The following is a 22,986-nucleotide window of genomic DNA, read 5'->3' as shown; positions in this document are numbered from 1 at the left end:
TCCAACCATTACCAATACTTCCCAGTTAACACAATACTTCCCCTCAACACAACATCCAAACGTTTCTTGAACACCCCCATGGTCAGCGACTCCACCACCTCCCTGGGCAGTGCATTCCAGTGCATCACCACCCTTTCCGAGAAGTAATACTTCCTAATGTCCAGCCTGAATCTGCCCTGGTGCAGCTTGAAACCATTCCCTCTAGTTCTGTCACTGTCTACACGAGGGAAGAGGCCAACCCCCAGCTCACTACAACCTCCCTTCAGGAAGTTATAGAGAGTAATAAGGTCTCCCCTGAGCCTCCTCTTCTCCAGGCTGAACAATCCCAGCTCTCTCAGCCACTCCTCATAAGGCCTGTGCTCCAGACCCCTCACCAGCTTCGTAGCCCTCCCCTGAACACGTTCCAAGGCTGCAATGTCTTTCTTGCATTGAGGGGCCCAAAACTGAACACAGTACTCAAGGTGCGGCCTCACCAGTGCCGAGTACAGGGGGACAGTTACCTCCCTGTTCCTGCTAGTAACACTGTTTTTGATGCAAGCCAGGATGCCGTTGGCCTTCTTGGCCACCCGGGCACACTGTCAGCTCATGTTCAGCCGAGCATCAATCAGTACCCCCAGGTCACAGAATCACAGGTCCATTTCCTCCACACAGTTCTCCAGCCACTCCGCCCCAAATGGCTTGTCATGTCCTCCAGAATGGTCTCGAAGATGAAGTTGGCACCAACCCTGTTACATTCGGGCACAGTTGTTAAATGTTGGACAGATAATCTGTTTTAGGGAACTGGTCTGTCTGGAAAGGAGTTAAGCAGAAAGTCTTGGTCAGCTGGAACAACTTCTGTTTGGTTATGAGTGTGGCTGCAGAAACAGCTGTGCTGTGTGGTTGTATAATAAAGCAAACCTGTGGACTGAATAACTAGGTGGCTTTTTTGTAGCATTCTAATTGTTGGTAAGGTCAAACCTGTAAAAGTTGGCAGTAGATCAGAGCTGCCTTATGAGGTTGCCAAAAATGCTTTGAGTTGATGAGGGGCATCCCTCAGGAAGGATGTAAGGAGGAAACACAAATATGCTGAATGTTTACAGTAAGGATGACTAATGAGAATGATTTTATTATGTGGTTGCCTCTGGTAATCAAGTTTTCAGTATGGTGAACTAGAACTGCTTTTAATCTTTTCCTCCCCCTCCTCTACTTGCACTGTCCATGCACAGTGTCTATTATTCACTGCGCAGATTGAAACAGGCCTGCAGTATCAGCATTCAGGCTTAACCTTAAAGCTGATATAAATCACAATCTTTGAAAAATGCTGGATTATTTCTCTTTCCAGCCTTCGTGAGTATGTGTAGTTGGGCTGTTTGACTGTCGGTTGAAGTGTAAAACAACCACTTAATTTGATTTTAATTGAATTATTTTACTCAGTTTTGTGGTGGCTTGTCACATGCTTTTGGTCAGCCAGTGGGGGCCGGTTGATGTTTCAAGCCCGAGGAAGCTGTGGTATGTATGTTACATATCTGTCTAGAGAGTATAACATTCATGAGATATAGCAAGAAGTAACAGCATGCTGTTAAGTCAGAGAAACAGCTTCTGATAGCTGGATCACTTTGTCTTTACAATAGACTGAGTTTTTTATAACTAGACTTCTGAGAAGTCTAATGAAATAAGAGTCATTAAGGAAGGGTGTGAACTCTTGAAAGTAGGTGAGTTAAGGAATTAAATTGGTGGTGTGTTCAAAGGCACGACAGTGTGAGGAATTGATGAGTAGAATCAGTTTCACAGAGCTTTGTGATACTGATTATTTTGCTTTAATAATAATAATAAATTAAGCTCAACTGTCAGCTTAACAGCCATAAGCCAAAATTCAGATCTTGGGTAGATGATTGAGACTTCCACAAGACTTGTGATGTTTCTTGTGCATATAATACTCTTGCTTTACTGGATTGGAGTAATTGCTGTATCAGGTTTGTTGTCAGTTCACAATTCTGGCTGCAGCATTGATGTCTGGAAATATAAACTTGGCACATAGAACACAGTTTTTCTGCTGGTGTATTCTTCTGATTTTCAGCATCTGGCTGGATAAGTACTTGTATAGAGCTGCCTTTGAGCTGCTGTGGTTAATGGTTATCAGTATATTTTTTCCAACATTTGTCCAATTGCTTTTGTTTGCATTTCTGGCATTATGCGACGGTGATTCTTACCATCATCACCAGTGGTGGTTGTTGGTGTTTGAGCAGATTTAGTTTGAAAAGGTTGCAGTTGTGGTGTTTTAACTTCGACTTCAGAGGAATCTCTGTGTATGTATTGAACAGATAGCAAAGAGTGACTGTCTGGTGTTTATCACAGGTGAATTTCACTTACCATGCTGTCTATGCATTTAGCACTGTGATACTCTTCTGTAGTGCTTCACAGTTGATCTCTGTGTTCAGCTACTGTGAATAACTCTGCACAATTAGGAAACCCACTGTGGTAGAATGTATCTCTTAGGGTTGATAAATGTTGACTTCTATCACTTTATTGTTGGTTACCCCATTGATAGCTTCTCCTTATTGAAATAACAGCTAACAATGCACGATACTCATCTCTCCAAATAATGCACATCCTTAAGAGGATCCTTGCTCAAAACTAGTTATGGATAATTTCCACTGTACTGTTTAGTCAGGAACATGGTTGAATGTCTTTTGAAAATCTTGAGTGCTGCTATGTACCAGTTTATTCAGCATTGGTCAATGGGTATGTGAACCCCTCAGATTACCTCCCTGTACTGTGAGATGTTGCCTTTCCTTTGCAAAATTTATGTAATTCTTTCCCCATTTATTGTATCTTTCCTCAGTATGTTTATTTAGCTGTAGTTTCTATCAGTCTGTTTAGTGGTTGATAGAGGATGGTAATTGTAATTATTTGGTTAATTATCACCTTCTATTTAAGTAATTGATCACAGAAACTGCAATACAAAATTATGGAGTGCCTTTAGAAGTCTCAGTGAAAATCATGTGGTTCTGGTGGTTCGTTCTAAAATCCTTTTTTATTAGCACTTTGGATATTTTTCATTATTAACTCCTAGAAAGCAAGCTTTGATGTGGTCCTCCCTCGTGTTTTCCTCACTGAATATCAGTGCAAACATCTTGCTCTGTTTTCTTTGCTGTGGTTCAGGTTTCTTGGCTACTCTGTCTATTGTAAAACTGTGCTGTTGTACAGTAGGTATGTTAGACAGACCTTTGCTCTGACGTAGCTCAAGGTAGGCTGCAGAGCTATGCCTAGCAAAGGATAAAGAATAGGGCAAATGAATGCAGGTCTTTCCTCACACATGTAATTCCATGATACTTTTTAGTTCAGAGCCTTTTTGGTAGTAGCCTTTGTAGTTTTTGGAGAGTTCAAATTAGTTGTGTGATTCATCTGTTGAGTCTTTAAAAGGCCTTCGTGCTTTCAAAAAGCTTTTGTTCTTTTGGCTGCTCCATTCCGTTTCCTTTTAACTTGGTTCCGAGCGTTTCTGTTGTTCTAGTTTGGGAAGTCAGAAGTTTAAGTAATGAACTGTTTTCTCATTCATTCCCTTGGGATTAAATATGCTATTCTGGAGAGCTGTCCGGATAATTACATCTTGAGCCATGTTGTATGGCTCAGAATTACCAGGCGTTGCTTTTCTTTCTGTAGATGATCTTTCTGATTGTAGATAGCTGTGTTTTTGGTTGTTTTTTTTGTTTGCTTGTTTTTGTCTGTCTGCCCTCTTCCCTTGGTCTACACAACAGTACTTGAAGTCTTCAGCCTACTGCATGTCTGGCATTTGCAGTCTCACTTCTTCCTCTTATGTCATCCATGCTGTCCCTGCATTATGGCATTAATATGTTGTTTCTCCTCTTGTGGATATGAAATTAATTGCAGCATAGTACCTGTTGGGGTAAATAATTTAGTTAAGATACTGTGCTTTCTTAATAGGATGTATTTCTTCTAGGGGACAGATCAATAGTTCAATAGACAGATCAATGAAAGCAAATGGGATCCTGGGCTCCATCAGGAGAGGGGTGGTCAGCAGGGATAGGGAGGTGATCGTCCCTCTCTACTCTGCTCTGTGAGGCCCATCTGGAAGTCTGTGTCCAGGTGTGGAGCCCTCAAGTACAAAAAAGATATAGGAGATTTTGGAAACGGGTCCAGAGGAGGGCACAAAGATGATCAAGGGGGGCTGGAGCACTCCCTATGAGGACAGGCTGAGGGAGTTGGGTTTGTTCAGCTTGGAGAAGAGAAGTGCGGGTCGACCTCAATTGCAGCCTTTCATACACTGGAAGGGAACTTACTCCAGGAGGGTGAGTGAAACTCTTTCGAAAGGGCTGATAATAGCAGACACCGGGGAATATTGGTTGTTAAGTGAAGGAGGAATGATTTAGGTTGGATGTTTAGGGGAAAGTTCTTTACTCAAGAAGAAGTGGTTAAGGTCCTGGGACACAGGCTGCAAGTAGGTTGTGGATGCCCCGTCCTTGGAGGTGTTCAAGGCCAGGTTGGACGGGGCCCTGGGCAACCTGATCTAGTAAAGGTGTATGTTTGGTGGCCCTGCTGGGCAGGGGGGTTGGAGCTACATGATCCTTGAGGTCCCTTCCAACCCGGGTAATTCTGTGATTCTGTGATTCTGTAATAGTTCTTATTTGTTTCTGTGTTGTTTGTACCCTTGTGTTACGCTGTCTCCAGAACTTTGTTAATCCCTTTAGTTTTCAAGATGCCTTGAATCTGTTTTTGAGAGAACATATAATTATTTTTTCTTTTTAAGGCTCTGTATGGAAGCATTTGCATGTGCTGGTCTTAGTTTGAATGTCTGTTTCAAGTGTTCTGCTTTGATGCAACTGTTGTTTTGGTGAGATTGCAGTGACTCCTTTTTATCCTTATGACTTTGCTCCAAGGGTGCGTAACCATGACCGTGCTTTTCTATATCTGTCACCTTCATCCCAGGTATTGCTAATGGCACATGGTAGAGACTTTGGCTTGGAAAATCCAGCTTTTTGTTGATTATTTTTAATTACGTTCTTTCATTCCCAAATTTCTTCAATTCCTATTAAATTCAAAACTATTCTATTTTCCAACAGTAAGGACTTGGCTTATGAAGCATTACCTGGATGGCTGTCTTAAAAGCTGTTAAATTTGTCATCCTTCCAGAGTCATGCTTGGATTTTGCCATTTATTTCTTCAGCAATTAAGCCCTGAATGAGATAGTGATTTATTTTAGCATAAAGACTTATGCATCAATGGTGCAACCTAATTTAAAAGGGGGACGTAGAAAGCATGGTTCAGGAAGGGCTGGTGTGTATTGATAGTGCCTGTGTTTCCATCAAGCTATAATTTTGGTGCCTGTGTAGTACCACACAACCTTGAGTTCATTTAGCAACAGTATTGAATGTAGATTGTCTGCAGAATTGATCTTGCCAGTCTGTAGCTTTTTGGGCTTTGGATTCTCTTTTTATCTTGAATTTTAGCAATTTATCCAGTGATGAGTCTAATGAATTTCAGAGGATTCTAGCAATCGCGTTTCTATGGTAGCAGTGAAATATGCTTAACAAGCTATGGGGTATGGAGTTTTTCCTGGTTTCCTATTGTAAACCTATACTTGTAAGTTATTCCTTTTGTTGTTGTTAGTTTTCATTTAGAAATATTGAATGCAAAATAGTCTGGTTTTTGGGTTTCTTTTCAGTACCAGCATTTGTAGAAAACTTCCTGTCATTTTGCAAATTGCTTTTTTAAAATTTTTTTTCTTAAAGAAAGAAACAAACTTGAAAAACTTTTATTTTGCTGCTGAGTTTTGCAAGGATAGAAGCTGATACTTGTGTGCAAATATCAGCAGATCTTACTGTGTACCAGCAGTTGAGGAAATGAATTTTTCTGGTTATGTCATACCTAACACGGGTCAATAAAGCCTCCTAAGAGCCCAGATGGGGAAAAATAAGTATATTTAGGCAAAAAGATGTCGTCCAGGCTGTTATAATACATGCACATAGTTTGTAGCAAAAGCAGTAACTCCATCTACATTTCTACTGAGAATCTTTGAAAGCAGAAATAGCAAAGGTTTGGTTCAGGTCTGAGGTGTTGTCTTGGCATGGACTCATTTCCTCTTTGCTCCCATCTGTTCAGGTATATTTAAAATTTCATTAAAAGCTTTACGTGCTTGTGATGCTTTCCTCCTTGTTGAGAAAGAAAATATACGGAATAAAACTGGGAAACTTTTAAGAATCAATGAACTGAATACATTCTTATCAGTAAAAGCTGAGAAGTCTAACTTAGAATTAATCAGCCCTCGAGGGGAAAAATGATTGGTAAAAGAGAATATTGGATTAAATTGATCTTCAGTGTAACTGACTGATTTCCAGGTAGGAACAAGCCAGCTGTTTTGATGATAGTGATACTTGTAAAAGAAAACTCTTCGTTCCAATTGAATGTTACCTTCATAAGGTTTCAGATGCTCTTACATAATGGCATTTGGCTATAAGGCTAACAACATACGAAGGACTTAAAAGGTGGTTGCCTCTCTTCTAGGATTAATCTGGTTCACAGCTTTGCTGTTTTTATTCCAACCTTCCCCCCCCCGCCAGCTCCAGTTAATGGACATGAAGGCTTGAATAATATTCTAAATGCTTAGAAGAATATTTGTGCTTTATTTCTTTGGGCTTCTTTACTGCCTGAGGATTTTAAGGCCTGTCTTCAAATAGTAGATAACTACATACATTGATACTCTATTGTAAAAATGCTGCCGAGCCTGGTAAACCTAATGACTGTTGCAAAACCTGAGGAATGAATACAGGCTTGAGCTTTGAGCATTTTCAGTCTCCTGTGTCATGTGTGTTAATATAAGCCATGGATGCCTGAACATACTGCAGTGCATATGTACAATCTGAAAATGATTAACAATGCAATGTAAGCCTGATTTGCAATGTGTGTTCTGTAATTTTTCTTTTGTCATGTTGTGAATTTAACCTTGTATGTTCTGCTATAGGCATTGTGGAGGTTGATGCCATAAGAAGCAAGGGAACTTAACTGATAAGATTTCTTTTGTCAGTAGTTCACTTCGCTTAAATTATTTATTTTCTTTACATTCTATTAGAAACAGACTTCTTTAATTCTAGTATTTGATTTTGTAATTGAAACTGTACCTGTGTCTTAACAAACACTGTACTTTTTCCATCTACCTATAAAGCCCCAAACAACTAATCCTGTAAATGGAACTAACAGTAAAAAAATTGGGAGTAAACAGCACTTTGGCTGCATTACTAATGACAATGATGGTATAGACAAACATTTTCCCTATTACTGTAGGACAACTGAAGACATTTGAGCTGTTTTTAGGTATACTCCGTTTCAGGTATTTACTGTTTGTTTTTACACTGTTTCAGAACAGAACACGGCTTTTGCAGAAGGCAGCAAGTTGGTTCAAGAAGAGCAGGCCACACACAGGAAGAAAAATAAAAGGTCTTGGAGCAACTTACTAAGGTAAACAGATTGCAGTGGATTTCTGGATGGGTAAGTATTTATGAGAGGGATATTTCAACTTCCTTTAATAAAGAATTTATAAGAATGCACAGAAAGCTACTTGTAGCTTTTGATAAATGCTCAGTGATGTCACACGTCAGTGTGTACTCAGACATACCTTAATTTTAATGTTAACTGTGTATTTCCTGTTGTATGTATCAAGGTCAGCTTAATTCACTATTTTTTTAGTACAGGTATTCTTTACAGAAATTTTAATTCTCTTAACAGCAATCATATGCTCGTTTGAAATTGCAGAAGGTAAGAAGAGGTACAGAAGTTACATATTCTATTTGCTGCTTATCAGTGTTTAATTCACAATGATACAGTTACAAACAGGAGATTTGACCAAACTGAACTAAATGCAAACTGAAACCCACAAGCAAAGTAGCTGTTGTGAGGGAGCCTGAAGAAGCATTGCTTGCTGTTAGAGAGAAAAGAGATCAAAGCTGTTGAGAGCTGCAGGAACTTCATGTTGGGGAACATGAAGTAGTAAGTCAGGACCTCAGATGAGCCACATCTGATAATGGCAAGAAATGCAAAGTTGATGTGCACCTGTAATAATGTGTGTATTCTCAGTGCATGTGGCGATTCCATATCTCTTTTGCTTCTCTATCTCAGTTATATTGGGACCACATAAGGAGATTTGCCTTTGTGGGGGTGGGGGAACGTCAGCTAGACGAAAATGATGTGCATTGATACAGCTTCAGTCTATTTTTTTTTTTTAAATAAATCTGTTGATGTTGAAAGTTGGTAATGTTTCTAATAGCAATGGAATTTAATACGAATTCAGTTTTTTTATTATGGTGGTCTAAATCTTGACCTTGCTTTGCAGTCTAGCGAAAGAAGTCTTACGGGCTCATTGTATCTGTGGGTGGAGGGAGTCCCTCAGGAGTGGGATTGAGAAATGAAAATCTTGTAGTGAATACCAACAAAAATTCAGTTTCTGATGTGTTTTTGCTAAACACTGTTTTAGTGGGAAATGTTGTTATTCGCCCTTTCACTTCCTAGTAGAAGTTTAGAAACGAAGTGAATGTTAAGATATTCAAATAAGAAAACCATAGAGAAAATGTGTGGGTTTTCTTTGTGTATTAGCCAAGACAAGAAGAAAACCAAATAAAAACTAAGACTATAAATTCTGTAGTTGGGTGTTGGACCAGATGATCTTGAGAGGTCCCTTTCAACCAACTCTCTGGGAATCTGTGTAGTTATTTTTATGAGCTGTTACTGAAAAGTTATATCATACTCTGACATTTGGTTGTTGTTGTTGTTGCTTTGTTTTTCTCCAAACAGCAGGTCTGGAATGGACACAAGTTCTCTGGGAGGCTTAGAACTATCTGAACATACTCCTGACCTAGCAAATACCACCATGGCAGCAGGTCTTGCAAATGTAGGAAATACATTTGCTAGTCCACCAAGCTCCATAGTTTCTAGACCGGGTAAATTCCAGAACTCTACAGTAGATGATGATGATGATGTAGTTTTTATTGAACCTGTACAAACGCCACAAAATTCTACATCACTGATAGCAGAACAAAGAAACGCTGCGTTTGCATTGTCAAAAAATGACGAACTTCAAGGTGATGATTGCAAAATGCTTCCTCCTCCGAAAGACTTGAATTCTCAAAAGGGGAGTATAAGCGAAACTATTATTATTGATGATGAAGAAGATATTGAAACAAATCAAGGACAAGAGAAGAATGCTTCCAGTTTTAATGAGCGAAGACTTCCTGAGTGTAAAAACAGAGCCAACGATATGGATTTCTCAGCTTCCAGTTTTTCAAGAAGTAAGGTAAATTCAGGAATTGGTAGTAGTGGTATATCCACAGAACCAGACTCTGACATTCAGATTGCTAATGTAACTACATTAGAAACAGGTACTATGAGCTCTGTGAGTGATGGTCATGTAGAAAATGCTGAAGGGCGTGACATGAACTTAATGATTACTCATGTAACATCATTGCAGAATGCCAACTTGGGAGATGTATCTAACGGACTGCAGTCAAGTAATTTTGGTGTTAATATGCAAACATACACCCCATCTTTAACTTCACAGACCAAGACTGGTGTAGGACCTTTCAATCCTGGTAGAATGAATGTGGCTGGAGATGTATTTCAAAATGGAGAATCTGTGACTCATCATAATCCTGGTAAGTTAGAATTCTGACCATTACCTTAAAGTAGTTTGATAATTTTTTTGGGGTCAGTTGAACTGCAGTAGTTTATAAGTTTAATTCTTATAAAAGATCTTGATTCTCTTGATCCTTATCACAACTTTATCTACAACTCTAGAAAAAAAATTCTTCAATGACTTGATGTCTTGTGTAGGTAAAGTATCCCAGGTCACAGAATCACAGATTGTGCAGTAATGCTTCAGGTGTTTTCAGATATAAATATTTCTGTCTAAAGAGCGAAGTTTCATTTATGGCTTGAGTGTACTTCTTTATTCACTCAAAGAATGGTGAATCACAGAATCAAAGCTGGAAAAGACCTCTTAATTCATACAGTCTGAATGAATAAAAACTGAATTGGATGATTTGATTGTTAGTCAGAAGTAGTTAGTATGCAATGTATTGTGACATTTGATCAATTCTCAGTGTTTACGGTGCTTAACAAAGTGGGTTTAACTTGTAGGCTCAACTTCCTGCACTCAGTTACACGCACTATAATTGCTATCTTGTTACCTGTGACTACATGAAATTGTATTTTACAGTATTATGTTTAAATTCAAGGAATCATAGAATGACTTGGGTTGGAAGGGACCTCAAGGATCATCAAGTTCCAGCCTCCTTGCCACAGGAAGGGCTACTAGATCAAGTACTACATCAGATTGCGCAGGGCCCCTTCCAGTCTGGTCTTGAACACATTCTGGGACAGGGTGTTCACAACCCCTCTGAGCTACCTATTCCAGCACCTCCCCACTCCCTCAGTAAAGAGTTTCCCTGACACCTAATCTAAACCTCCCTCCCTTTAAAACCATTCCCCATTGTCTTATCCCTATCTACCTATGTAAAAAGCCTATTTCCCTCATATTTATAAACTCCCTTTAAATATTGGAAGGCCACAATGAAATCTCCCTGCAGCCTTCACTTTTCCAGGCTGAACAAGGGCAGTTCCTTCAGCCTGTTATCTTAGAGGTGCTCTTGGTCTTGAATGATCCTCATGGCCCTCCTCTGGACCCTCTCCAACAGCTCCATACCCTTCCTGTGTTTGGGGCCTCAGACCTGGACGCAGTATTCCAGCTGGGGCCTCACAAGGGCAGAGTAGGGGGGGACAGTCCCCTCCATCATCCTGCTGGCCACCACTTTTCTGGTGGAACCCAAAGTACCATTGGTCTTCTCCAAGCTTGCACTGCTGGCTCATGTTAAGTTTTTCTTTGGCCAGAACTCCTGAGTCCTTAGCAGGACTACTCTCATGGAGTAACAAAGCAAACAAAACACTTTGCTTTGTTGAACCTCATTAGATTCACAGGGGCCCAACTTCTGAGTTTATCAGGGTCCCTCTGGGTGGCATCCCTTCCTCCTGCTCTGCTTGGTTTCATCAGCAAACTTGCTGAGGGTGCGCTCAACCTCATCATCTGTGTCATTGATAAAGATGGTAAGGAGTACCAGACCCAAGATGGACATGTAGGGAACACCACTTGTTACTGGCCTCCACCTGTACATAAAGCCATTGAGCACAGCCTTCTGGCTGTGACCTTCCAGCAAATTCCTTGTCCACCCTTAAAATCCATATCTTTCTAATTTAGATACAAGGTTGTGGTGAGTGGAGAAGTAGTCCAGGTAGATTACATCACTTGCCTTCCCATTGTCCACCAGTGCTGTCACTCCATCATAGAAGGCCACCAGATTGATCAGACACAATCTTCCCTTGGTGAATCCATGCTTACTTTCTTGGATCACACGCTTTTCCCTCATGTGTCTTAGAATGTCTTCCAGGGCGGATCTTTTCCATGATCTTCCCAGGCATAGATGTGAGGCTCACTGGCCTGTAGTTCCCCAGGACCTTCTTCCTCCCTTTCTTGCAAATGAGAGTGTTATTTCCCTCTTTGCAGTCCCTGAGAACTTGGCCTGACAGCCACTTTTCAAATACAATGGGAGAGTGACTCAGCAACCACCTCAGCCATCTCCCTGGGATGCGTATTATCTGGTCCCATGGACTTGCACATGTTTAGTCTCATGAGTCGATCTTGAACCTTGTCTGTCACTACAGTGGAGAGGATTTTGCTCCCCTAGTTCCCACCTAGAGGTTCATGTTCAGGGATGTGAGAATCCTGGCTGCCAGTGAAGACTGAGGCAAAGAACTCATTGAGTACCTCAGCCTTCTCTGTATCTGTTGTAGCCAGTTCTCCTTTCTCATTTAGCCGGGAAGATATAATACTTTCTTTGTTCTGTCTCTTCTGACCTATGTACCCATTGAACTCCCCCTTGTTTTTAATGTCTCTTGCCAAGTTCAGTTCCATCTGTACCTTGGCTTTCCTAATCCCATCTTTCTAAGTCTGGACAGCATCCCTGTATTCTTCTCAGATGATGCGTCCTTCTTTTCCCCAGTTTGACCAGCAGGTCCTTGCCAAGCCATGCTGCTTTCCCGCCTCCCCTGCCTGCTTTATATTCTGAGGGATAAAGAGCTCTTGCACACTTAGAAAGGCATTCTTAAGGAGTAACTGGCTTTGTTCCACTCTGTTGTCTCTGAGGACTTCTTTCCAGGAGATCTCGTTCAACAATTCCTTAAGCAACCTGAAGTTCACTCTCTTACAGTTCAGAGTCCTGCCTCTACTCTTTGCCCTTGTTCCTTGAGATCACAAATTAAGCCAGAGCATAGTCGCTGCAGCCCAGGCTGCCTCCAGCCCTATCTTTAAGGAACTCCTCCACATTGGTGAGCACCAGGTCCAGCAGCACTGCATCTCTGTTTGGTTTGTCCGCTACTCAAACCAGAAAGTTACTGTCAGTGGACTCCAGGAGTCTCCTGTGTTGCTTACAGCTGGTTGTGTTGTCTTGCCAGTGGAAGCCTGGGTGGCTGAAATCCCCCATCAGGATGAGAGCCTACAAGTGTGAAACTTCTTGTAGCTGATGGAGGAAGACCTCATTGTATGATTTTATCTCTGTGTAAATAGCAGTATAATGTGTCTTATAAGCAAGACTTTCTAAAATAAAATGGGACAGTTGTCAGTGGTCTTGAAACGTGAAACCTTAAATTCTGTAGAATAGTGAAAGTAATGCAAAATATTTTGAACTCATATGCCAATATTCTGCTGTCCAGCTGGGCAAGAAGTGTGGGGAAAAAAACCAAGAATGACCGCTTTTGCAAAAGGCTTAGCTTCAGGCTAGTTAGGGTAGTTTTAAACAAGTATTTTTAGTTAAAATCAGGTTCAGTAGCCACTATTTATGTTGCTTAACTTGTAATATGCTGATTAAAATACATGGATTTTCAATGTACTTTTTGAGAAATATTTATATAGTGCAGTTCTTCAGTTTGGTCATAATTTCACCTAATGTACTTTTGCCAAAGTATTAGTATTTTCTATATTCTGCTTTGGAAATGGCAGTGTGACAATAAGCCTTTAAGTCAGATGTTACCTTGTGTTCTTTTTGTTGTATTCATGTTAAATTTAATATCAAGATTTGACATCTGAAGTTGAAGTTCGGGAAATTGCGATTGTCTGGATGTTTCAGTGGGTAACAAATTCAGAAATGAGTCTTGTGAAACTTGCGCTATTGGTTGTTGATTCCTCTGATGTGGGTGTGGAATCACGTTATTGTGTCATCACAGATGGTGATGTGGTCGTGGATGACAAAGCATTCATTACCTCAAAATGGTCCCTTTGTTTTTCTTAATAAGAAAATCGACATGTGCGTTCCCTGAAAAGACTGAACTTGTGTTTTTGGTGTGATTGATAGGGACTGAACAGAAATTTTTCATGTATGAAGAAGGGGGGAAAAATACAAGCTTGCAAGTGGATATGAGAAGTTTATTTTCACATATGCAAATACAGGATTTTTTTTATGCCTGTGGACTTCACATGCAAAAACTAAAGAGCAGTAAGCTCTGAAGTAAGCAGTAAGGACTGCCACAGGTAAAGGGGAAGAAGGGAAATATGATGGAGAGAAAGGAGTAAAATGAGCAAGGACATAAAGGAAAAACTAACTGGAGAAAAGTAGTAGTAATAAGGAAAGGAAATGAAGGAAAAATCCTGGAAAATGGTAGGTTCGGATCATTTGCAGATTTTTATACTTAAAATCACAGAATCATTTGGGCTAGAAGGGATCTGTAAGGCCACATAGTCCAACTCTGCAATGAACACCTACAGCTTGATCAAGTTTTTGAGAGCACCAACCAGGCTGACCTTGCGTGTTCCCAGGGTTGGGCCATCCACCACCTCCCTGGGCAGCTGGTTCCAATACTTTAGCACCTTATTATTAAGAAACTTTTTTCTTAGATCCAATCTAAATCCCTCCTCTTTTAGTTTCCTATTGTCATACCACAACAGACTCTACAGAGTCTGTCCCATTCCTTCTTGCAGCTCCCCTTTAGATACTGAAAGGCTGCTTTCAGGTTGCCTCAGAGCTTTCTCTTCTCGAGGCTGAACAGCCTCAGCTCTCTTAGCCTGTCCTTGTGGTGAATGTGTTCCATCCCTTGGGTCATTTTTGCGGCCACCTTCTTGACACACTCCAGCAGGTCGCAGTGCTCCAGGTGAGGTTTCACCAACACAGAGCAGAACAGAGGGATCAGTCACTCACCCTCCTGACCTCACTTCTTTGATGTAGCCCAGGATATGTTTGGTGTTCTGGGCTGTGAGGGCACACTGCTGGCTTATATCTTGTGTATCTTCCCCAAGTACCCCCAGGTCCTTTAAGTCAGAGCTGTGCTCTATCCTTACTTCCCCTAGCTTGCAGTGATAGTGGCTGGGGGTTAATCAGAGAGACCCTGCACCTAGATTTGTTGAGCCTTATAAGGTTCACATGTGCTCAATGCTTGAGCATGTTTGGGTCTCTCTGGATGGCATCTTGTCAGCCACATCACAATTTTATGTGGGCACAAATCCATTGAATATGGTTAGTAAGATTTATAATGAATTGGTGTTATTCTGTTTCAAGGGCTGCATGGCTCTGCAAAACTTCATAACTGTCTTCTGCTTCTGCCCTAAGTTATGCTGGTAGTTTTTGCTTTCTAGAATAAATAAAAAAAAAAAAAAAAAAGCTGATTTTTTTTATTTTTTGCAAGATAATGCTACAGATGAATGTATTGGTGTTGGTGTCAGTGGTAACAAGGAATAACTTTATAGCAATTTAGAGTAGGAATGAGTTTTTTTTTTTTTTTTAAGAAGTGGGAATAGTAGTTAAGAAGAAATTGCACATGAAACTGTGTGGTCTCATAAACTTGACCATTAGAGGGGAGAATTGGAGATAGAAACCTGCAGGATGAAGATATAAGGGCAGTGGAGCGTGGAAACTGATCAGAAAGCAGTTGAGGTTGTGTGATATATTCTCTCAGTTCAAGGACAGGAAAAGCCAATTTTAGAGGTCTTTTGTAGAGTATATAAGTGGGGAGAGTTAGTGTAGTTAAGAAATGAGATGTGAAGAAAAGTCATGAGATAAGAAATGTTGTCTATGAAGGTGTGATACAGAAAAGAAAAAGATATTTAGATGTTCTTGTGATATGTTTGTTGAAGGAGAAATGCAATGTAATGTCACTTAGAGGAGGTAAGTCAATTTTTTACTTGCCTTAAATGTTTGAGAAATAGGACATCCTTGGCAGCTAAAAAATCACACTGGGAAATGATCTTCCTCTTGCTGGGGGATCTTCCATTTGCTTACAGTTTTGTCGCTATTTTTTTTTTTCAGCAGAATATGCAGCAGAATAACTTTAGTAAAACTCTTTGTGTGGCTAAGACTAGTTTAGAAAACAGAAGGCACTGTTTCCTCATACAGTTTAATGGATGATTATAGGCCAAGGTAGTGCCTAAGTTGTAGGCACTTCTTGGAGTTTGTAGGTTAAGGTGCCCAGAAGTTGTAGAATTTAAAGTAATCTTTTTTACTTGATAGTGCTATTTTAACACTCCAGGAACCTACTGAATAGGATATTGAAGACTTGAGTATTTCTATTTCTTTTCAGTAAATTATGTTCAAACTTAAAAATAGTAGCAGAGCTACTGCCCAATAGAGTGGTAGCTGTGTGTGTGAAGTACCTGTCTAAATGGCTGGAATCTCAGGCTTGAAAGGTAAGTCCCGAGTTCTATGAGAGTATGTGGGATAGCTGACACATACTATTGAAAGTGTTTGTAAGTGGTTTGGTATATGAAAAGAAGTTGTTCTTCATGTTTTATTTCATACTCAAGTGGTGTGTCATTCTTGGCATCCTTCAGAAGCCCAAAGTTCCTGAACAGTGGTGATAGTTATAAAAATGAAAGCTTACGTTCCATTGAAAGGCCTAGAATTCACATTTTATTGGAGGACAGAACTGTATATTTTTCTTGTCCAAACTATGTTTCTTGATTCAAACCAAGATATTGATGGTGTAGTTTAACCAGAATCATGCAACATTTCCAGGTGCGTAAAAAAGAACTTGGGTAAAATTTTCTATCCAGTAGATATGCAAATTAATCTTTAAAATGTCAAGCTATAAAAGATGTGCCAAAAGTGACATAGTTACATAACAGTCTACTGTCTAAAAATGCAGTTGGAAGACTAGTGAGGTCTGGAGTAGAAGGACATGGAATTGTTTACTGCCAGGACATAATGGGATGTTATTTTCTAGGGGCATGGTTTTCTACTGAAAAAAACTTGAAACTCTCATGACCGTGCTACTTTGCAGATTAAGTGTTATTTGTTGTGTTGAGAAGACTGGTCATGTTAAAAGCAAACTGTAATCAATGGCATAGATGGAAATCATACAGTACAATTCTTGGGCTGCAGACCAGGAGACCACCATGGAGGACCTCAACTCTGTGGTTTGCTATAGAGGCGGGACTAAGTAACTTCATCACTTGTGTATTAAAGCTCACTTGAGAATAAAATAACTAAGGTTTCATACTTAAGGTTTCATGCTTTTGTTGATAAATTTGGAAAACTTGTGTCTTGAACCTTGGTAGTTACAGTTCTGTTGGTCTGGAGATGGAATTACCTATTTACAAACACAGTGTAAGTGAATGGAGGTCTGCAAAACTTGTTGTAAGGTGTAGAATGGGACCGTTCTGAGTCATATTTGTGTTCTGAAGCTTTTTTCAGCAGTGGAGTGTGGTATTGTGAAAGTGAATTTTAAATCTGAATTTCAAAAATGCCACTAAAATTGTCAGCTCCAGAAAAAAACATATTTTATGACCATACTGTTCTCTGTATATATGCTCATGTTTGCTCACTTAACTTTTTCTTTCTTTACTGAAGATTCCTGGATATCCCAGTCAGCTTCATTCCCCAGGAATCAAAAGCAACCAGGTGTGGATTCTTTGTCACCAGTAGCATCGCTACCCAAACAGATCTTCCAGCCTTCTACTCAGCAGCCACCGCCTTCTAAACAGGTTAAAGTTACGTGTGCAAACTGCAAAAAGCCTTTGCAAAAGGGTCAGACTGCATATCAACGGAAAGGATCAGCTCATCTTTTTTGTTCTACCACCTGCCTCTCATCGTTCTCACACAAACCTGCTCCAAAGAAACTTTGTGTCATGTGCAGAAAGTAAGGGATTTTTATTTTATGTTGTATTAGCAGCAAAATCCAGTAATACTTGAGATTGTCTTGTATTCATGATAATTATACTGTTAATGATATAAAATTTGACTACACGGGTACTTTATATACGGTCGGTTTAATGTCATTGGGAAATGTTGAATTCACTGTTTACACAAGAACAAAATAAGTCAAATTGAGTTCAGAGTAGGGCAGGTTATTTCTGTGAAGGACAAACACAGACTAGGGATTTTGAGGATGGAGAAAAGGGGGGGCTGGTGGGGGAGGCAAGGAGGTGAAGGTTGTCTGAGTTATCCTGTAGCAGAATATATATATTACTCAGATAAAAAATTCTCATGAAAAGAGTAGACCTTTTACACAGAAACCATTCAGTTTGAAAGTAGAAGGTATAAAGTCTAAAAAAGTAGAAACTTCAAACAGCTTGAAGAAACATTGGGGACTCTTCACTGTTGACTGTGTGTAGAGGAGAAGCTTTGGATTTGTCCCATAGAGTATATGCAACAATGACAGCTTTTCAAATTATAGCTTAAGAGGATAGTAGAAAGGGTGACAAGCATACTTCAAAGTGACTTATTCTGAATTATTTGATAGGTTTGACTTGTAATTTTTCACTGTTTTCATAGCTCAAAATTGCTAAAGGGGAAATCTTCCAAGATAGCAGTATCTGAAGGGACCTATGGGAAAGCTGGGGAGGGACTTTTTGTAAGTCCCTACTACTACCACCTGTAGTGATGGAATGAAGGGTAATGGTTTTAAACTGGAAGAGGGCAGCCTGCATATTAGGAAGAAATTCATTACTGTGAGGGTAGTGAGACAATGGAACAGGTTGTCCAGAGAGGTTTTGGATACCCCATCTTTGGAGGTGTTGAAGACCAGGCTGGATGGGGTTTTGAAGAACCTGGTATAAAGAGTTGTAGGGGTTGGAACTAAAAGTTCCTTCCTACCCAAATCACTCTGATTATCTGATTTATTTTCCTAGTGCTGGGCATACTAGCTGTACTGTTTTGTTCCGTTGGTATACTGGTTCTGAGGTGCTCATACTTTTCCATATCTTTTCCAGTAAAATCTCAGCCTAGTACGCCCTGCACTGACACTAATTGAATGATTAATTTTTACCAAGCTAAAGAAGACTTTTAGTAAAGACCGCCTTTGTTAATGTATGTTTTGGAGAAGGTGATAGTAGCTTAATCGCAGAATCACATATTTAGACTAATGGAAGCTTTATATTATGTGGATGAATGATTTGTATTCATTCATATCTATTTTCATTTCTCATGAGACTTAATATCAAAATGTAGGAAGTATTTATACCCTTTGCTTTCGTATCTTGGTACACTATAAATATCTCAGATTTAACATTTTAGCTCTTTTATGATAGATGTAAAAGTTCCAGTTCTCTGAGCAGTTACCTCTATGGAGCTAATTAAGAGCACTGTACTCTTTCTGATGGTTTGTACGATTCCTTTTTTTATGCACTTGTTTCTTTTTGTATGGTAAATATTCCACCAACTGTATCATAGGTGAAGCTGAAGAATAATCTTTTTATTTGACTGAAATCTTGACAACTCATGGCTAAGTTAGTGTTGTCTTGAGAATTGTTCTTGGGTATACTTAATAGCGCATTGTAAGCAGCAACACGCAAATGAAAAGGCTTTATTTATGAATCATGGGAAAATAACTGATTCTTGGCTTCTTTTCATTGTTTAAAATAGTTTGCATTGTTGTTTGATTTCTAAAGAACGTCTGTGAAGTCACATTTAGATGCTTCTTGAGGTGATGTTGTTCTTCGCTTTGCCAAGTGAAGAACTTTTCCAAGGTAGCAAACCTGCTATCTTTCAGGCCTGCCCTTGAATGTCTCCAGGGACTGTGCAACTACAACATTGCTGGGCAAAGTGTTTCATTTCTTCACTACCCTTATTGTAAACAAACAAACAAACAAAGCAAAATGAACCAAAACCAAACCAGTTTTCTTTATATACAGTTTAAAATTCCTTTAAATATAAATACTACTTTTGACCTCAAACTCATCTACTTTGATGAGAGTTCACTGTCCTTATAAGTCCTTATAGAATCCAGCCAGGAACTCTGAGATCCTCAGGGCAGCTTTGGCTTTGTTTTGCAGACCAGAAATGTATCACATCCGAACCTGAATCTCCTCTAGCTTGCTGAAAGGCAAACCAAAAGCTGCTGAGTTTCCTTTAGTGGGAGGCAGACTTGCAAGTGGTAAATGCTGAGGGGATGGTATGACTTAATTTGCATAAATCATAAAATGGTTTGAAGTGACCTTAGAGCCCATTGGGTTCAAACAGCCTGCCATGGGCTGGACCTCTGCTTATCAGCTGAGGCTGCCCGGTGCCCCATCCAACCTGGCTTTGAGTGCCTTAGGGGATGGGGGCATCCACAGCTGCTTTGGGCTCACTACTCTCTGATTAAATAATTTCTTCCTGATATCTGATTTAAATCTCTCCTCTTTTAGTTTAAAGCTGTTCCCCCTTGTCCTGTCATTAGAATTCCTGATAGAGTCCATTTCCAGCTTTATTGTAGGCCTACTTTCAGAGGAGCCTGTCTTGGGAGACGTACAGCATTTTTCCCACTCATCCTAGTTTGTGCTCCTGTGAATGAGTGAAGCATGTCTTTTACAGCTCATGATCACTTATAATACAGAGCCAAACTTAGCCAGTCCATGTCTTATTTTCTCTGCTAGTAGCACTTCCTGTACATCGATAAAATATTCCTTTGAATTAGTGGGCACAGGAGAAGACATCTGTTTCTTCTGCTTCCTTCTAATTTATAGAATGGGGTAGTTTGGAATTAAGAATGAAACTGCGAATGGGGACAGCCTTACAAATCTGTGGGATCTGAATATAAGGGCTGGCTGGTGAATGTGGTGCTTGTTACATGTGCAGCACACAGTGGAAAATCAAAGAAATTTGAAGTTAATTTTCGTGGGAAGAGAGCAGAAGAGGATTTGTGTTGTGTATTTCATATTAATGTTATTGATGGTTATTTGTTTGGTTTAATGCATTAAGTGGATGCAGCTTTGTGGACAGCTAAACTGTTCAAATGATTTGGAACTTTGCGGTATTAAACTGTTTTTGAATTTTCAAGTGAGAATGCTTCTGGGCAAGCTTGTGGTAGAGATTTAATCGTTTCAGTTAACAGAAGATACTATTTGTTTTGCATGTGACTAACAACTGCCACAAAACTGGCTTGAAATGAAAGTATAAAAAGGAAGAATGAGTGTTACAATCTGTAAAGGGTTCTTGTTTGGACATATGTTTATATATGTACACTCTAGAGGATTTTTTTTTTGTCTTTCAGAGATATAACAACAATGAAAGGTACCATCGTTGCTCAAGTTGATTCAAGTGAGTCTTTCCAGGAGTTCTGCAGTACATCATGTTTATCCTTCTATGAAGATAAACAGAATCCTTCAAAAGGAGCTTTGAATAAATCAAGATGCACTATCTGTGGTAAACTAACCGAGGTCAGATTGATTTTGTTTGATTCTATTCTTATCTAGAATAGATATTATATATAGATATATCTATCTATATATATATAGATATAGATAGAATAGAATAAGTAATATTCTATTACTTATTGTAATGACAATAGTTTTAATAATCTCAGTTTACAAATAAGAGAACTGAAAATAAGGAGATGCAAAATATGAGTCAGTGTTCTCATATGCAATGAGATAGGCTTAATATTCATGAAGAGAAAAGGAAGGGCGAAAATAGTTCAGATAATAATTACTTCAGTTAACTTCATAGGACTTCTAAGAAAAATGAAGTGGTTACTTTCAACAGTCTTATTAGTCACTGAGCCTTGCAAATGCAATCAGGGTCACAAATAGAAGAATTGCCATTTAAGAAGTCAAGATATACAGATGAATTTTTTACTGTATATTTTGAAATATTACATGCATACTTTGGAGTAAATGCCATATATATATATATATATATAAAATAGTTTTATATATATGAAACTATATATATTAAAACTAAATTAAATTCATATATATATATATGTATTCTTGTGTGTGTGTGTATTTTATATATAAATGTATTCTTATATATATATACACACACACACACACACACACACACACATATATAAATATATATTTTTTTTTACTTGATGCCATTATTGGACCCAGTGTAGTTCAGATGACTACTTTACACAACTTTTAATGCGTATCTCTCACCATTCTCTACAGGGATATTTTATAAAATTGCCATTCTTCTTAGATGCCCAATTATTACATTCTTCTCTGATCTTTGCTTGTAGGCAAGAAGAACAAATGTGTCTAAAGGTGTTTTTCTAGAACTTCAGAAAGAAAATAAATTTTATTTCCATATTATCTGTCTATAAATTTTTCTGTGAGCTAGTAAAGTCTGGTTTTAGTTATTGTGCTTGAATGTAAGATTTCTGTCTTTTCTAAGGCATTTTTGTGCGTGTGTGGTGATGGAGTACTTTTATTTCTGTTTTTCAGATTCGTCATGAAGTTAGCTTTAAAAATATGACTCATAAGCTGTGCAGTGACCACTGCTTCAATAGATACAGGATGGCAAATGGTTTAATAATGAATTGCTGTGAGCATTGTGGGGAGTATTTACCCAGTAAAGGAGCTGGAAACAATACTCTTACTATTGATGGTCAGCAGAAAAGATTCTGCTGTCAGAACTGCGTTGGTGAATACAAGCAGGTAATTATTTCTTAACTTATGAATTTAAATGAAACAAGCATTAATACTCATTTAATGTATGCTGTTATTCGTAACACAGTTTTTTAATCTTCCAAGTCTTAAGTAACAAAAATGAAAATAAAAATGAAATGAATGCAAGAATACAAATGGGGACAAACTAACCCAAGTGGGTCTTTTACTATTGGCTTTCTTTTGTTGTTACTGTAATAACAGTACCTATTTGTTATAGACCAAATATCTTTGCAATTAACCTTCTCTTAATTTCTTTCTTTCTCATGGGTTTCTCACTTAGGAGTGTATTAATAACAAGCCTGTCATGCAAACTCACTAGTCCCCTAAGCAGTGTTCTTTGCTGGATAGAAAAGCTGGCTTGTATGCAGTTGAAACTTAGAAATATACGCAGGGCATGTAGGTTGGATGTTGCTGTGAGAATAGTCTAACACTTTGACTGTGTTCCTGTACTATGTCTAATCTCCTTTACTGAACAGAATAAGATTTTGAAATTGATAGTTATTTTCATTGTTCTGTGTCCTAAATTTTCTGTTTTCATTTTCACTTGGTTTGGGTTTCTTTTGTTCTTATGCTTAAAAATAATTCCAAATCAAGAAATCTGATGGTGAGTAGTAATGTACTTTACTTTTTACAGAGCTAACTTAGCTCTGAACCAGTGCTAATACTGCTGGAAGGTTTAAATGATAATCAGAATATCTGAAATATTAAATACTTTGGAGGATTATGTGCATTTTGGAGATTTTGTTATCTTTTTTTCCAAACATGTACTGCTTTGGGTTTCTAGGAATAGTGCTATGAAATCAGAAATCACAGTTTTACTAGGAATTAATTTCTTTACCTGATTTTAAGCTTTTGCTTGACTGTGTGAGTGGCCCCAGTGCTGCACTTTGCTTTGGGTTTGTTCTTCATCTTCTGTTTTTAAGATACCAGTGACCCAAGAGAAACAAGAAGCCAGCACTGGGTGTTTATAAGTTCCATCATGTTGCATCATGTATGTTTGTATTCTCTCTTAGGATGTTCAGTTTTGCTACTTTTGGGGTTGTGTGTTCTTATGTATATGCAATGTGCAAGCAGCAGTACTGGAAACATGTGTATGT

General features: G+C 38.9%; 1 protein-coding gene across 10 annotated transcripts in view; it reads left to right on the top strand.

Annotated features, from left to right (window-relative positions):
* Positions 1-22,986, top strand: part of ZMYM2 (zinc finger MYM-type containing 2) — an 88,072-nt gene that overhangs the window by 13,300 nt on the left and 51,786 nt on the right. For 5 of the 10 annotated variants that reach the window (XR_004305974.1, XM_015852176.2, XM_015852185.2 and 2 more), the window contains 5 exons: positions 7,353-7,479; positions 8,779-9,635; positions 16,866-17,154; positions 20,488-20,653; positions 21,665-21,877. Coding sequence is in view for 9 of the 10 variants with exons in the window: in XM_015852176.2 (XP_015707662.1) it covers positions 8,789-9,635; positions 16,866-17,154; positions 20,488-20,653; positions 21,665-21,877 (1,515 nt within the window). In the remaining variant the exon portion in view is untranslated. The remainder of the gene's footprint in view (positions 1-7,352; positions 7,480-8,778; positions 9,636-16,865; positions 17,155-20,487; positions 20,654-21,664; positions 21,878-22,986) is intronic. The other 5 variants (XM_015852184.2, XM_015852182.2, XM_015852181.2 and 2 more) reach the window with 5 other exon arrangements.

The sequence above is a fragment of the Coturnix japonica genome, chromosome 1 (genome assembly GCF_001577835.2).
Source record: "Coturnix japonica isolate 7356 chromosome 1, Coturnix japonica 2.1, whole genome shotgun sequence".
Classification (NCBI taxonomy): domain Eukaryota; kingdom Metazoa; phylum Chordata; class Aves; order Galliformes; family Phasianidae; genus Coturnix; species Coturnix japonica.
The sequence above is the reverse complement of the archived record's forward strand: the minus strand, read 5'-3'. Positions and strand labels throughout refer to the sequence as shown.